This window comes from Sprattus sprattus (assembly GCF_963457725.1).
Source record: "Sprattus sprattus genome assembly, chromosome: 14".
Classification (NCBI taxonomy): domain Eukaryota; kingdom Metazoa; phylum Chordata; class Actinopteri; order Clupeiformes; family Clupeidae; genus Sprattus; species Sprattus sprattus.
This window is the reverse complement of record NC_137912.1, coordinates 26,982,629-26,999,249: the sequence shown is the minus strand read 5'-3', so window position 1 is coordinate 26,999,249 and position 16,621 is coordinate 26,982,629. Positions and strand designations below refer to the sequence as shown.

At 45.7% G+C, this 16,621-nt stretch overlaps 1 protein-coding gene across 1 annotated transcript in view; it reads right to left on the bottom strand.

Moving 5' to 3' along the window:
- Nucleotides 1-16,621, bottom strand: part of snd1 (staphylococcal nuclease and tudor domain containing 1) — a 142,598-nt gene that overhangs the window by 93,180 nt on the left and 32,797 nt on the right. Inside the window, exons 12-15 of the mRNA XM_080851628.1 lie at nt 15,141-15,238; nt 12,864-12,974; nt 11,204-11,276; nt 10,413-10,554 (exon numbers count right to left, since the gene is read on the bottom strand). Coding sequence (XP_080707754.1) covers nt 10,413-10,554; nt 11,204-11,276; nt 12,864-12,974; nt 15,141-15,238 — 424 coding nt within the window. The remainder of the gene's footprint in view (nt 1-10,412; nt 10,555-11,203; nt 11,277-12,863; nt 12,975-15,140; nt 15,239-16,621) is intronic.

The window sequence follows — 16,621 nt, the reverse complement described above, 5'->3', positions numbered from 1 at the left end:
TATATATGATGCTGTAGAAGCTGTGCCCCCCCCTTATATATGATGCTGTAGAAGCTTTGCCCCCCCCCCCCCTATATATGATGCTGTAGAAGCTGTGCCCCCCCTTTATATATGATGCTGTAGAAGCTGTGCCCCCCCCCCTTATATATGATGCTGTAGCTGCACTCTCTATGCCATGTGCACTGCACACCTATTTGATGCCACCAAAAAAAAATGCTTTCAGAAAAACAACTCCAAGCTCCATTGCAGCTCCCCTTTTTTGTATTTATTGCAACAAAAAAAAAACATCAAACAAGGACAAGTTCTAAGATAGGTAGGAGGACAGAAACTGTCCACGTCGCCCCTGAGCCCTTGTTTAATTCCAGTGCACGCACACAAACAGGCCTACTCCATCCAGCACAGTTTGCACAATGGGAGCAGGGAAGGTGATCGATTTATGCAGAGCAAGCCATGGCCTGGTTTGGAGGTGAAAACCTTTTAACCTCCCTCTAGCAAAGCCACATTAGTCTTAATTTATCAGGTGAACTCTTCCACTAAGGATCGATTGTGAACTCTGGGACCAACTGATGCACCATCACACCACCACATGGGGCTGTTGGGGACTCATCTGCTCTAGAGGTGACTGGACCCTCAGAAGATAACTCATATTTATCTCTGTCTTTAGCACTCACACAGGAGTCCTTCCATGCAAAAGGCTTTGGTACAGGATGGTTGTGTTTGCAGAAAAGCAAGCCTACAGTTTCCTACCTAACCAAAGGATGCACACAAACATGTGCAAGAGCGCACTCACACACACACACACATAAATGTTGCCTGCAGACAACGCTCTCACAAAAAAGCACTTTTTTTTCTAATCTGCACTGTGTTGCAAACAAAACAACTCAATTAACTCTTAATAGTGCGTAAATAGTTCCAGATTAGCATTTAAATTGCTTGGAGCGTCTGGCTCGTACAAAGCAGGAAGTGATTTGCCGCAACCACGTTGGGAGTATTTTTAGACACTGGGATTGGGTTAGCAAGGCCAATGTGGCCAGGCAGGTACCACATGAGAAAGAGGGCAGGAAGGCTCATGGGGGAAACAGGACTAAGCGATTATAGACAGCAGCAAACCTCTATGCATATTATATTATACAACATATTACGCACGTAGAAATGAGAGGGAAAAGATCAGGCAACTGAAGATGTGGTTTTAAAATACTGCCACTAGAAACCACTAGCCACTGGGTTAGTAACTAGGCACTCTAACAGCATATAGGACATTTTCAGACTTTCATTAAAAAGTCCAATACAGTCAATAAAATGACAAATTCTAATATTATATTGAAAGTTCATTGATAATTCAAATTAAAAAAGTAGTTTTTGTCAAAGTTTTTTGTTAACTGATTGGAACTATTGATTATTAAATAATCAACCCCACCTGTGACTCTTCAGATATTATACCAACATGTCTAGTGTTATCATTTAACAGAAGTATATCCCTGAGGGAAGCCTGGCTCTGCTCATCTCTTCTCCTCTCTTGAACTCAGAGGACAGATCACTTAATTCAATCCTCTACACCTCTAACGACAATCTTCATGCTTCCAAACATCATGCTTCATCCCTTTTCGTGGTGCCTCTTCCAATGAAGAGATTTGCTAAGGTCATCCCATGATCAAAGCAACTCAAGCATGATAGCCCAGTGAATTTAATGTACTACAGTTAGTTGATGACCATGCATATTAAATGCACATGAAACAGATGTAAAATATGCCAAATATTCACATGTCTTCAGAGATAAAGTCAGGGTTACTAAAAGTTCCAAATTTGATGGACACTGTTCTATGTGCGTATGGAGCATTCCAACAACTAACAAGGCCTTGGTATAAAAGAACATGTTGTACTGATTTTCAACTCAATATAGAAGTATGCAGAAACCCGCAGAAAGAATCTTTCTGCTCATCTCCCCCTCCCCCCCAGAATGTAGAGAGGACTGTCAGCAGTAGGCTAAAGCTGTGAAGTAACTGACAGGCATTAAAATAGGACAAGCTGGCACATCACGGCACAGATCTATATATATGGGCGAGGGGGCACAGGGTCTGAATAGAGACGCCCTCGCACGAGCCACAGTTCTAGCTCCAAAAGATTCCACAATGACTCATGATGGGGAAGGATTGCAGCATGTGTTCAAACCAACATGTCCCTCTCCTCTCCTCTCCTCTCCTCTCCTCTCCTCTCCTCTCCTCTCCTCTCCTCTCCTCCACCTCTCCTCCACCTCTCCTCTCGGCAGGAGAGCAAGGTGGGGGTGGTGAAGAGGAGAGGGGCACACTTCAGTTTAGCCGCAGAACAGGAGAGACAGAGAGAGACACACACAGAGCGAGCAAACAAAATGTGAATCTGCTTTGCTCTGCACTCAAACTGCCCATCAATAGTCTATCTAAATGGGCCTGTTTGAGAGCGAGTGAGAAAGGACAGAGGTGGGTAGAGGAGGTCAGTGTTTAAGATGGGCCTGTTTGGTACCACGGTCATTAGAGGTGGGTAGACGAGGGCAGTGTTTAGGATGGGCCTGTTTGGTACCACGGTCATTAGAGGTGGGTAGAGGAGGGCAGTGTTTAGGATGGGCCTGTTTGGTACCACGGTCATTAGAGGTGGGTAGAGGAGGGCAGTGTTTAGGATGGGCCTGTTTGGTACCACGGTCATTAGAGGTGGGTAGAGGAGGGCAGTGTTTAAGATGGGCCTGTTTGGTACCACGGTCATTAGAGGTGGCTAGAGGAGGGCAGTGTTTAGGATGGGCCTGTTTGGTACCACGGTCATTAGAGGTGGCTAGAGGAGGGCAGTGTTTAGGATGGGCCTGTTTGGTACCACGGTCATTAGAGGTGGGTAGAGGAGGGCAGTGTTTAGGATGGGCCTGTTTGGTACCACGGTCATTATTGGTGGGAAGAGGAGGGCAGTGTTTAAGATGGGCCTGTTTGGTACCACGGTCATTAGAGGTGGCTAGAGGAGGGCAGTGTTTAGGATGGGCCTGTTTGGTACCACGGTCATTAGAGGTGGGTAGAGGAGGGCAGTGTTTAGGATGGGCCTGTTTGGTACCACGGTGATAAGGTTGTAGGCAGCATGACTGCTCTCAGTTCTACACTAATGACCACAAACATTCCCTGACGCTGCAGCTCTGTGATTCTCTCTCTGTCTCACACTCATCCACATACCTGTACAAAAAAAATCGATATTTCTCAGGCTAAGAGTTTATAGGGTGTGATTGCTTAGAGGTCTGTGTGTGTGTGTGCCTGCCCGCCTCTCTGCAGGGGACGTTCAGTTTGACTCCCCTCAGCAGGACTGTGCTCTTCCCACTTCTGACTGACATTCTCCTGTGATTCTCTGAGTTATCACTTGATGCCTCCATCTACCACAACACTTTTCCACGGACGCACGCGCCTGGCACACACACACACACACACACACACACACACACACACACACACACACACACACACACACACACACACACACACACACACACACACACACACACACACACACACACACACACACACACACACACACACACACACACACACACACACACACACACACACACACACACACACACACACACACACACACACGCCTCATCAAAGTTTCAGAATATGGCACCATGCAGTCTGCTGTGAGGCCGGTGTGGAAGATCTAACGTTTTAATCTGTGATGCTGGGGAACGATGCAGATAAAATACGGCCTGAGCCTACCTGGTCCCCCCCACCTCCTCACCTCACCCCTTCACTGGCCTGAAATAACTGCTTGACAAATGACTTGTGGCCAAAGCATATGTGTTACCTGGAACAGAAGTGCAGTCAGCGCTATGTTTTATGCAGGCCAAGACGACCACTCTCTGTGATGAAAAACACTCTCCAGCTCTCACTACCTTGTTCTCTGCATACACACATTCAGGCACACACAGTGTGAGGACTGAAGTTACTGTGAGGACATGAGGATGAGGATTCAGGATTAAGAGTAGTATGCAGATGTAGGAAAACCTATGGATTTAATCATTTTCCGCACACCTCTCCCTTACTTACATTTTGCATCAAAGTCAACCTAATTAACATTTCATAAAACAGCAGTTTACTCAAAATATTACAAATGGTGCAGCATGTCAGGCAATATCAGACTTTAATGATTTGACAATCCTAAACTGACTTTATGTATAGCAGCAGCCTGCTATAGCTTCTCTGTCTTGCATCTGGATGTTCAGAAATACATAGGGTCATCATCTTAACAAGGCTATGCCTTGGTGGGTTGAAACATCTTTAGGAATACAGACACAGTTCCACTGACCAGTGACCACACACACACACACACACACACACACACACACACTCTGAGTGGGAAGTGCAGTCGGTGTCTCATCAGCTCTCTGATGATCCGGCTCCCGTCATGGGCAGGAAAAGCCCAAGCCTCTGTGACACTGCAGTCACGGGGCCCAGGGCTCTTATTCCTCCACAAGGGGCCCTCAGAGGGCTGACACTGGAGCTCTAGTACTCTCACTGTTTGGCTTCCCTCCTCCCACTGGAGCAATGGGGGATCGGAGTTCTGGTGGAGGTGAATGATGCGTAAAGAAGAGAGGCCCAAAAGAGGACACAACTCCACTTCCTTCATGCTCCTCCCCTACCCCACACCAGCACTAAATCTACCTACACAGGACCCACATATTACACATTCTCCTTTGCCATCCCCATCCTCCCCGACTAACTCTGCCTCTAACTAAACAACCTCTTTCCCACTGACAGTGCTGCTGGATAGTGGCTCCCACAAGCAAAGATCCCCTCAGTCGCACTGTGAGCAGTGAGAACAACCCTATTAACACAGGAACATACTCAAGAACACAAGATAAGTGGTTTGAAAGAGAGATGGTAGTCCCTATGCGTTTAACACACAGACTTTACCTGGGTCCCAAAAGATATTTGGTGACCCATTTAAGCATGTTTTTTTTTTACCCTTTCGAGACAACGATGCCTTCTGCAATCAATTGACTAGCGGACAATCTCCCCTTGCATTACCTGGCCCATATCTGTTCTTTCTGCAATGTGAGAAAGGTCTACAGACGACAGCACATATTTGTAATAAAAAATGATTTTAGCTAGAATGAACACATCATTTTTTATGTTTTGCAAGTGTGCAGGCAACACAAGGCTCCTTAAAAGAGGCCTACATAGAAGTTGGGTCTCTTGTATTCCCCAAGGCTTACCACCACAAGAATATAGAAGGCGGATAACAAACACAATTCATTAACATTTGAGCAGCTTCTGAATATAATAAAAACATGAGGAAGTTCCTAATTGGCTGCTAATGCTAAGGAGAGGGCTCTAGTGGAAGGACTGTGTTCCCTCAGGCGGAGAGAAGAGTGGAAGGACAAATACTCCTTACCACAATGGGGTGAGTCGCATGGCTGCAGCACTCAGCTCAACTCGGCTTTTCCAGGAATGCAGAGCATCAACATAAGCTGCACTGCAGCAGCAGCAGAGAGAGAGAGAGAGAGAGAGAGAGAGAGAGAGAGAGAGAGAGAGAGAGAGAGAGAAGAGAGAGAGAGGAAGAGAGAGAGGGAGAGAGAAAGTGAGAGGAAGAAAGAGAGAGAGGAAGAGAGAAGAAGAGAGAGAGAGGGAGAGCGAAGAAGAGAGAGAGAGGGAGAGAGAGAGAGGGAGAAAGAGAGAGAGAGGGAGAGAGGGAGTGAGAGGGCGAGAGGAAGAGAGAGGGAGAAAAAGACTCACTACATACACACCACTGACTCATCTGTGTGCCCATTATTCCTGATCCCTGTGCTGTGACGAATGTCATTTATTTATCTTTACTAATGGTATGAGAAACGCTATCCATCAATGGTCCTCATGCTAAATGGATCTCTAAGGCTATGCTCTACGCCAGGGTTTCTCAACCCATGGGCCGCGGGAGCACTATCCATTGGGCCGCAAAAATGTTTCAGATATTTTTTTTCCCTCATTGGTGGGCCGCGGAGCGAGTTTCTGATTTTAAATTGAGAACAATATTAATGAAGGACGTCAAAGTTATGATATTATTGTGGCCGAGATTAATGTGATACAAATATTTGAATGCAGTTAACACAACTGTGTTTACTTCCGGTGTGCGTTGACCACTGACACTGGCAGTCAGTAAGGCAGGAGTGACCGACACTGTAGTGAAAGATGGAGAGAGCTGAGGGATTGTTTGGCGGAAAGTTTCTGTGTAAAAGGCAAAATGACGGAACAATCGACAAATCTAAAGTTGTATGTAACATTTGTCAAGCTGAATTTAGCTGTCACAGAAGCAACTTGTCTAAGTTATCACCTTAATGCAAAGCACCCGTCAGAAAGCAACCCCAGGTTAGATGGTTGCCAACCCACACTCCACAACGTTTCTAGGAAAATAACTAGACCAGTCCGTGACGAGGTGACCAATGCTGTATCAGTTTGGGTTGGCGGTGACTGTCGGCTCTTCAACATAGTTGAAGACGGAGGGCTGACTGAGGGGTTCCGAATTGCTTCAGGGGATAATTGTTACGATTGACCGTCGAGTGGCAGCATTGTGTTTCGCATATATTCCTTGCTTGACGGCGAGAGAGCACGAAAAAAATACCATTAAACAACAGTGTCTACAATACACGCTGACTGAAGTGATTACTCGTAAATGTATAGGCTTCGATGGACGTCAGTAAAGTTGTATTCGTGCTGTTTTTGTGCGTTATCGTTGGAGTGGAAATGCTTTTCTGTGGACAGCTACCAACTCAAACGACTGCCCAGGAATGATTGGTGCTATTTATGTTGATAATAGATTGCAGCAACAGATTGAATTCATTATTTAAATCATTCTAATCATTATATTGATCTATTTGAACCTATTTGTTTGCATGTCTGAAGCATCACCTATTTTAATTAGCCATAGCTGAGTGGTCTTGTTTGCATGTTCCATCACTTGTTTTGAGTACATGCTATCTTTTGTGTCTTTTCTGGTTTAATTTCCTTGCTTGCAATTCAGTTCTCTGTGTGTATTTATGTTGTTTTCTGGTGCACAATACAATTTTGATGCAATATCTAGAGTTAGATTTTCTTTTATTTATTTCTAGGCTTCCACCTGTGGCAGGTGCTTTTTCTCGCACATAACAATCGCTTATTAATTAGAATTAATGGATTATAGATTCAATTAGCCTAATGTAATATAGATTCGCTAAAATAAGCGGGGTGTTTGTTGGGCCCCGACCTGTAACAAATACGAAAAGTTGGGCCTCGGAGTCAAAAAGGTTGAGAACCCCTGCTCTACGCTATGTTTCTCTGTCTTTCTATTCAGACAAAGCAGAGAGCAGCAGGACCAACGGACAAACAGCTATGGAAAAATATTTGACGACTTTAGGCTTGTCCCACCCTTAAGGCGCACTTTAGTCTACGACCTGCACAGCACACCATATTGTGAGATTTGATGAGGTCACCAGTTGTAAGGTGAATGTAAAAGAAAAGTGGTGTGATGAGTTCTCTCCCAACATTGTAAGCTCAACAAGTTGGTTTTGGAATGTTGAGCTTGGTGGGCTTTCAGTGCTCACACATAGAGGCTGGTCCGTCTTTAAAAGGTATTAATGGTCTTTTCCATATCATTTGGATCGACAGCATAGAACTATGTCTTCAGCAAAGAAAAACAAGAATTGAGATGTGAGAGACTGACAGCACAGCTCACTCTTTCAGTTCCTCTAGTCCCAAATGCTTAACTTGGGATCAGATTTGGTTCTTAACTACACATTTCCTCTAGACGGTAGCTGCGCTGTGTGATGGAGACTGGATCAATCCCTCTCTGTGTGCTTGCTGGTCAGGCCTGTAGTGAGAGTGGGGGCAGGCAGCGCTCTGACACGCACACGCTGGGACAGATAAGCATCGCTCTGCCCTCATCTTATCAAAGCACCGCCATTTCACAAACGCCTAAATACAAGGTATCTACGGCAAACATGAGCAGATAACTTTGACAGAGACACAAAGCAGGAGAGAAAGCACAAGCGGAAGGGGAAGACAAAGGGAGGAAGGAATAAATGAGGGCACAGAGAGATATGGCTGCAATGAAGATAAAGACATGAAGATGCGATAAGAGCCATATACCCCTGTGAAGGGCCCCATTGAGATACACACACGGGAATTGGCACACAGACGCAGACGCAGACGCAGACAGACGCGCACGCACACACACATGGACATGTGCACACAGACACACACATGGACATGTGCACACAGACACACACATAAACACACTTTCACATGGGCACACAGACACACACACACACACACACACACACACACACACACACACACACATTCATATGTGCACACACACACACAGGCACACTCATACGGTCTCAATCTCACAAGGGACTTGTGGAGTGGGCTGCTGGAGTTATTAGGCTGAGTTAGTCCTGATTCACACAGAAATGTCTCCGATTAAAAACAGACTGGGGTCATTTGTATCAATCAATATTAATCTCAGACTAACAAGTCAACAAAGTAACAGCATTGAGACCAAGAGCAATCTCCTACAGAATGATCACTTCCTAAGGCCGTACCCACTGCATCATGCCGGTGCCAGTATGGAGCTCTAATGATATTACTTTAATATCAGTGACAGAATAACACATTTATAGAGGAACACACGGGGAACACACAAGGGAAATAGTCCAGAGGCACAAGATTAGCTGCAGATAATGACAGGCCACTGACAGAAAAACTCAAATGTACATCATCCCAAACTGCCGAGCATGAGCCTAAAATGCCATGGGGAGAAAAAAAACTATTAAAAAAGATGGGGTGGAAGACATTTAAAAACAAATGATCAAATTAACTGAAATATCCACAGTAGCGGACATGCACAATTAAGCCGTACTGATGCCATTATAAATGTATGGTGTCCTGTAGGGAATGGATGAAGTTGCTAACACTGTTTGCTCAGCCTGGTAAATCATGATGTTGTGATGGACAGAGAGAGATAAAGAGGCCTCGATTACATGGAGGGCAAATTAAGTCAGCATCATTCCAACCCAGCAAAGGCTCACCCATTATTCACACACAGAGAGAGAGAGAGAGAGCGAGAGAGAGAGAGAGAGAGAGAGAGAGAGAGAGAGAGAGAGAGAGAGAGAGAGAGAGAGAGAGACAAAGAGAGAGAGAGAGAGACAAGAACATCCCAATCTGTTCATGACACAACTGAACATAATGCTTTTGGTTCCTATTTCTAGGGTTTGCAGAACAAAAGTGTATACTATGGCAGTCAACAGAGCAGTTTATTAGATTGGTGTAGGATAGATATGGCACAAGGACAGAACAGAAGCTGAATAATCTATGTAGGATATAACCCAATGACAGAGGAGAAGCTGAATAATCTATGTAGGATATAACCCAAGGATAGAGGAGAAGCTGAATAATCTACGCACAGATTTGGGGCCTGGGTGGTAAACCTCCAATGCCATCAACAGGCCGAAATCTCACGTCGACACGGGAATATTTCATCCCATTTCCTTTACCATCCCCTGGACAGAACACACCTGCCTCAGAATGCATGTGTTCAATGTCACAGACCACTGAAGGTCACAGACCATAGCACCACTCATAGTGAATGCCATCTCAAAACAGCATGCATGGTTCACACTGTAGGAGGCCATGACCTTCTGAACCCAGTTCATATTGAACCGCTCAGCACCACCCATCATCCACAAGGTAAGATCCCTTCAACCTGGGCTAGACCTAGAGGCCAGATGTGGGGGGTGGAGAGGCCTGCCAAACCCACACAACACTTGCATGTCAGCATCTGGAAGTGAGTGGAAACGTCTGCGAGTGATCTGAAATGTCCTCAGATGTCTACATGAAGAATATGGTAAACGCCTGCATCAGCTGAAGGGCTATTTTTAAATGCTTAGCAGCCGGTACATCAGACAGCACCCACAGCAAGCTGCCACAGCAGATGCCAACAGGAAGTCACTCAAATGTGAAGAGGAAGTGAGAGGCTCTTTATAATAAGATCACTCGAAGAGCCCAATCCAGATGATTGGCCACAACATCAGCAATAGCTCCCCAAAAAACGGTGGGCTACTACTCAACAACAATCATTTGGATCTTGGGATGGGGTGCCAGATGACAGGATACATTAAGACATCACTGAGCAACATGTCAAAGATGTCCATGTAAATGAAATCTCTCTAAGCTCCCTGATAGAAACAACTACAATTCCTGGAACAGCACTGAAATTGCATGTGGTGTGACACTAACAGGCTAGTAGTAAGGTGATGAGACAGGTCTCTTTGGGCATATAGAGCTTGAGGCTTGACCACACACACCCACAACCCCCCCCCCCCCCCCCCCCCCCCCACACACACACACACACACACACACACACACACACACACACACACACACTGTGATACTGACCAGCTAGTAGGAAGGTGATGAGACAAGTCTCTTTGGGCATATAGAGCTTGAGGCGTGAGCCACTGAAGACGTACTCCACCACAGCCTCAGAGCGACCAGCGCGCTGCAGGAATGGAAGGAACTGCTTGGCCTTCTGCGTCTCCTAGTGAGTGCAAGGAGAAAGAAGAGCCAAACACACAAAAACACAAACACGTTAGTCCTTCATCCATCCTCATTTATTCATGCCCCCCTTCAAAGGCACCAGAGCAGAAGACTCCGCTGCAGTGGAGGAGCATGCAATAACCAGATGCTGTTACTAAAGGTCAGATGAGAAGAGTCTTGTGACCATTTGAACCATAGATCTGTGGATTGAGGCATATGCTGCTGTGATGCAAGGAGATGAAGTGATGTGAAGGAGAGTGCACATCAGTATGGGAATCTACGACAAAGGAGAATTCTAAGAGATGAATGCTTCAGTCACAATTTGTCCACTGGTTATACGATGGCATCAGCTGCATGGCAGAACACAAAATATTGCGTTCAGTCTTTATACTGTCTGTGTGTGTCTGTGCACTGCAACCTAATTATGCCATTTCGGGTAAACATGATCATGCTCATTAACATTAGCAGTTTATATCTCCTTGCACAGGAGCAGAAGAGAAAAACACCATCCAGGCAGTGGCAACTTGAGGGTGGGAGAGAGGGAGTGTTAGACGGGGGAAAAGTGAACACACACATGCACACTTGAGAGTGGGAGAGAGGGAGTGTTAGACGGGGGAAAAGTGAACACACACATGCACACTTGTACTCACCCCAGAAATGTCAGCCACTCTGTGAATGGGGAACTCCTTCTTGCTGTGCAGCCCTTTAGTATTCTTGATGGCTCTGCAATCAATCACGCCGCAACAGTTCAGCCCACATATACCCAAAACTGGGTGCGTTAGGAAAAGGTCTGCTGACTACTACAGAAAATCCACAAAATCGTTTCTTATTGCAGTCAAATATTTCTTGGAAAGATTTTCATTTAGAAAAAAAGTGAACATTTTTGTGAACACAGTGCTGAAGAAACTCACAAAGTCTCACAAACACCTCTTAATTCAATCCACTAATCCCAGTGTGAGGGTTAGAATGTGTGTGTGTGTGTGTGTGTGTGTTAGAAAGAGTGAGTATGTGTGACTGTGCGCGTTAGAGTGAGTGTGAGTGTGAGTGTGAGTGTGAGTGTGAGTGTGAGTGTGTGTGTGTGTGTGTGTGTGTGTGTGTGTGTGTGTGTGTGTGTGTGTGTGTGTGTGTGTGTGTGTGTGTCGCGAGACCAAGCGAGCAAGTGAGGGGAAAGGAGATGTTCTCAGAGCAGGCTCAGGGGGGACTGTGGAACACCCAGTGTTTCTACCTCATCTCCACATCTCCAGTGGAACAGTGGAGAAAGGATGGCAACGGGTGAGGGAGGCAGAGGAGGCACAGGGGCAGTCGGAGAGAGAGAACAAACTCAACAGAAAACTGGATGGAAACGTAAAGCCCTTTAGTGAAGTGGGGTGGGTTCAGTTTCTCCCCAGCCAACCGGAGCCCTATCACCACTAGTCACAAAAGTCCTCCTTAATCTCTGCAATCTATGACCCCAAATAACTTTATTCATAGACAAAGCACAGAGAAAAGTGCACTTAAAAGGCTGAGGTGGGCTGCACTGACTGATATTTCCAGCAGAGGATGAGCGATAACAGACAGGCTGTGACTCCATCCAGAGCTGACTACAGCTGCATCTGATCTGGTCAAGGCCATTACTCTCAGTGGATCACTGATCTGGTCAAGGCCATTACTCTCAGTGGATCACTGATCTGGTCAAGGCCATTACTCTCAGTGGATCACTGATCTGGTCAAGGCCATTTCTCTCAGTGGATCACTGATCTGGTCAAGGCCATTACTCTCAGTGGATCACTGATCTGGTCAAGGCCATTTCTCTCAGTGGATCACTGATCTGGTCAAGGACATTACTCTCAGTGGAGAGATCACTGATCTGGTCAAGGCCATTACTCTCAGTGGATCTCTGATCTGCTCAAGGCCATTACTCTCAGTGGAGAGACCACTGATCTGCTCAAGGCCATTACTCTCAGTGGATCACTGATCTGCTCAAGGCCGTTACTCTCAGTGGATCACTGATCTGGTCAAGGCCGTTACTCTCAGTGGATCACTGAGCTGCTCAAGGCCATTACTCTCAGTGGAGAGATCACTGCAGCCTTTCCATCTCCTGATCAGCAGCTCCACTATTGAACCACTGGCCTGGAGCTTCACACATCCACTGCCACTACTCAAATCACATACAGTCTTCTACATAATGTCATTTGGACCACTCTCAATCATGTCATGCTGAAAACAACAAACAAAAACATTAGAAATGTTTAATATGCTAATGTGAACGACCGATCAAAGTCAAGATGTGCCTTACGGAGTGTGTGAGTATGTGAGTGTGCAGCAAATCACCTTGCTTCAGCGGCTAGGAGCTCATCATAGTGAGATGAGCGCTGGTCATCATCCTGACGATACCGGATACAAGTGGCAAGACCTTTGCTGACAAGGGCCTCAGCAATGTTACTGCAGAGGGAGAGAAAGGGACAGAATTCAATTCAATTCAATTCAATTCAATTCAATTCAATGTATATAGTGCCAAAACAATACGACTGTCTCAAGGCGCCTTACAGAGCCTTAGAGCAGGAAGAACTCCCTGTTGATGAGGAAGCAACCTTAAGCTGAACTGCAGCACATTAGGGGGGCCCCATCTGCACGAGGCCAGCCGGGGAGAGATAGAAAAAGAAAGGGGGAGGGAGGGGGGCTCTAGTGGCAGAAGGGGAGGGAGGGGGGCTCTTGTGGCAGAAGGGGAGGGAGGGGGGCTCTTGTGGCAGAAGGGGAGGGAGGGGGGCTCTTGTGGCAGAAGGGAAGGGTAAACAATCAGGACATGACAGACGAAATCAAACTCATGAAGAGCATGCAGTAACACATGGGGTAAATGTACACAATACATACAAATATAACATGGTATATAAAGGACACATACACATGAGGATAAGGTAGGGAGGATTCAAGTATTGTTACAGCTCAGTGTGTATACAGTGTCCTCGTAAGGTTATTATTACAAGGGGAAGGAGAGTAATGGAACAGAATGTCGATGCCGATGGTGGCAATTATTTACATTGTAGGAAAAAGCTAGCACAGTGTACGGGGTAGAATAAGTGTATGAGAGTACGGTAGGGATTGGGTACGTGTAGGCTGAGGGTTTCTACAAGTAGATCAGGTAAAGAGACTACAGCAGCATCCCGCAGCGAAGATACTATAGACTAGACTAAACATGAAGACAAAAATAGAAAGAGATTAATGATGCTCTCCATTGTAAAAGAATGTAGGTAAGATGACCTGTCACAGCACACATGATGTTTCTTCCATCATGATCACACTGAAGTAGGATGAGCATCTAGTGAAAACTATTTCTATGCTGGCTATGTCAATGTAGAATGGAGCCAATACTGCAAAAGCTTCACAGGGAAACCATCCAACATACACACACACACACACACACACCACACCACACAGCTAATAAGTAAGGGATAATGTATAGAACGCAGGTCATTGTCGGGAAAATAAGCCCCGACAGGGCGAACAGCACCCCGACGCGAAGCGAAGGGGTGTTGATTCACCGTGAAGGGGCTTATTTTCCCGACAATGACCGGCGTTCTATACATTATCCCGCTTATTATACGGCTAAAACTAAAAAAAATACTTTACACAGTGTGTCTTTTACAATGTATTTGTTTTTGTTACTATAGCCTACGTAGTGAGGTTAAAAAGCAGAGAAATAGTTCGCCAAAGACGTTGAACTTCAAAGACAGTTGAACATTCTGTAGAACACAGCTGCTCAACCGTCCGCTGAAACTCCCTTGATAAGTTACCGTACTACTTGCGGAGTGCTACGAAAGATGTGAATCAGAGGCAAAAAGGCCACTTTCCTTGACAGCGGTCATTAACTGCATAGCAACGGTCAGTTATCGGAAAATAGTTGACCGCAGAACGTTGGGAAGCCCCATTCAAGTGAATGGAGCATTCTACAGCATTAAGAAGAGCCGTGTAATAAACTAATATAGACAACATAGTGTTACTATGCTGTATTTGTACTGCATTTGTCCTATTCCATTTCTGGTGGTCTGTGTGCGGTGGTCTTTTGGCATGTGTTGAGCACCATGAAATGGTGTCGGCAGCCTCTTAGTTGTGTTGAGTGGGATGCACACTGCTGACATGGCAAATGAAATATGTCCAAGTGTACAACCGGCTACTCCGCCTGTTCTGTAAGGCCCTGGGGTTTATGCACCACCTGTTACACACGATGTACCATGCTGCTCAGTCAGGATGGGCAATTAGTTGGAGCAAGGGGGTGACCTCCTGTGCCGAGGCCTCACACACACCAGCACCTTGACAAAACACTGTCATACCACTGAATGCCTTCTCTGAGCAGTCAAAATGGTTTCATCTTCACTCAACCTAGCAAACGATCCTGCATAGTATGGCATCGAACTGGTACAAACGTACATGTCTGTCCCTACTTTAACATTATGAAGACCGTATCCAATCATAGTGTTGCAATACAAACTACGATATACAATGCTCTCTTTCTCTTATCTTAACTGCTTTCAGGAATTGTACTAGAACAAGTGGGGGATGCGGTGTGGCTTGACCTTTTCCTGTGTAATGCTTCACGGAAGAGGTACTTACATGCCTCCTATTGTTACAGTGGCACAGGTGCGCTCTGGGAAGGCTGGAATTGTGCCGGTCTCCGTAGCAGCTCTGATGTAATCCACTGTAACATTTACCTGAAACAAAGCAAACATGCAACAAACACCATTTAGTCACATTCTCAGCTCTTAAGTCACCCTGTCGAACACACACGCACACGCACAACTGGACAGTAGGTGATTCTGTAGTCAATCTTTACTTTATTATAACTGACTACAGAATTGTATAGTATATATGGGGGAATCATGAAACATGAAACCATTCAGAAATGGCGGAGGACCTCTAGAACTGCTTTACTATAATCGTTGCACAACAATAGTGCTTTAGCCCTTGATTCTATAGCACAGCAAATGGGGTAGGCACTGGCTGTGTGCACTTGTGTGTACTTGTGTGTCTGAGGGCTACTTTCCAAGGTCACCCACAGTCAGTGTGAATCATGTCACGCTAGACTGTACATCTCCCTAGAGGAAGCAAGACCAAACATGGAAACTGTTTATCACTCACACACCCACCCACCCACACACACACACGTAATCATGGAGACACAGATCAGAGGACTGGTGGTTTTCAACAGTGCAGTTTAGAATGATTTAAAACAATTAATACAGAAACTAAGAGAATAAAATATATCATGGTGTTATGGTTTGTGCTAGTTATACGTCACAGCAGAAAAGCGATAGCAGTAGACCAACAGGGAAAGAAAACAGTGGACAAGAGAGAGAGAGAGAGAGAGAGAGAGAGAGAGAGAGAGAGAGAGAGAGAGAGAGAGAAAGGGAGACAGTGGTCAATAGAGAGTGAGACAGAGGGAGAGAGAGAGAGACAGAGGTCAAGAGAGTGTGAGACATAGAGGGAGAGAGAAAGGGAGACAGTGGTGAAGAGAGAGTTAGACATAAAGGGAGAGAGAGGAAGAGAGAGAGAGAGAGAGAGAGAGAGAAAGAAAGTGAGACAGTGGTGGTCGAGAGAGTGTGAGACAGAGAGAGAGAGAAAGAGAGACAGAGGTCAAGAGAGAGTGAGAAAGAGGTCAAGAGAGTGTGAGACAGAGGGAGATAAAGAGTTTGAGTTGAGTTTGAACAATTGAGCTGAAGTTGATGTTAATGTGGAAGCAATCAGAGAAAATGGGGAAAGGCAGGAAAAGGGAGACATTTCCCATAGTGCGGGCCCAATCGAAGCCCATTAAGGCCCTCTCCCACAGGGCCTTCATTGACACTCCCGGGGGGGGTTGGGCTCTAGTTAATGGCTAGCGAACACACAGGAGCAGCCATCCACACATTGTATCCCAGACTAGCCAGACCACTCAGAGAACTACTTCATCCTTCCAACAGGCTACTGCAAAGAAAGACAGACTACACTGCAACAGCAAAATAAGGACCCCCCATCTGTTGGAGACATAACAGGAGTGACACAGCAAGCAGACGGACAGAAAGACAGACAGACAGACAGACAGCGAGAAAGATAGAGAG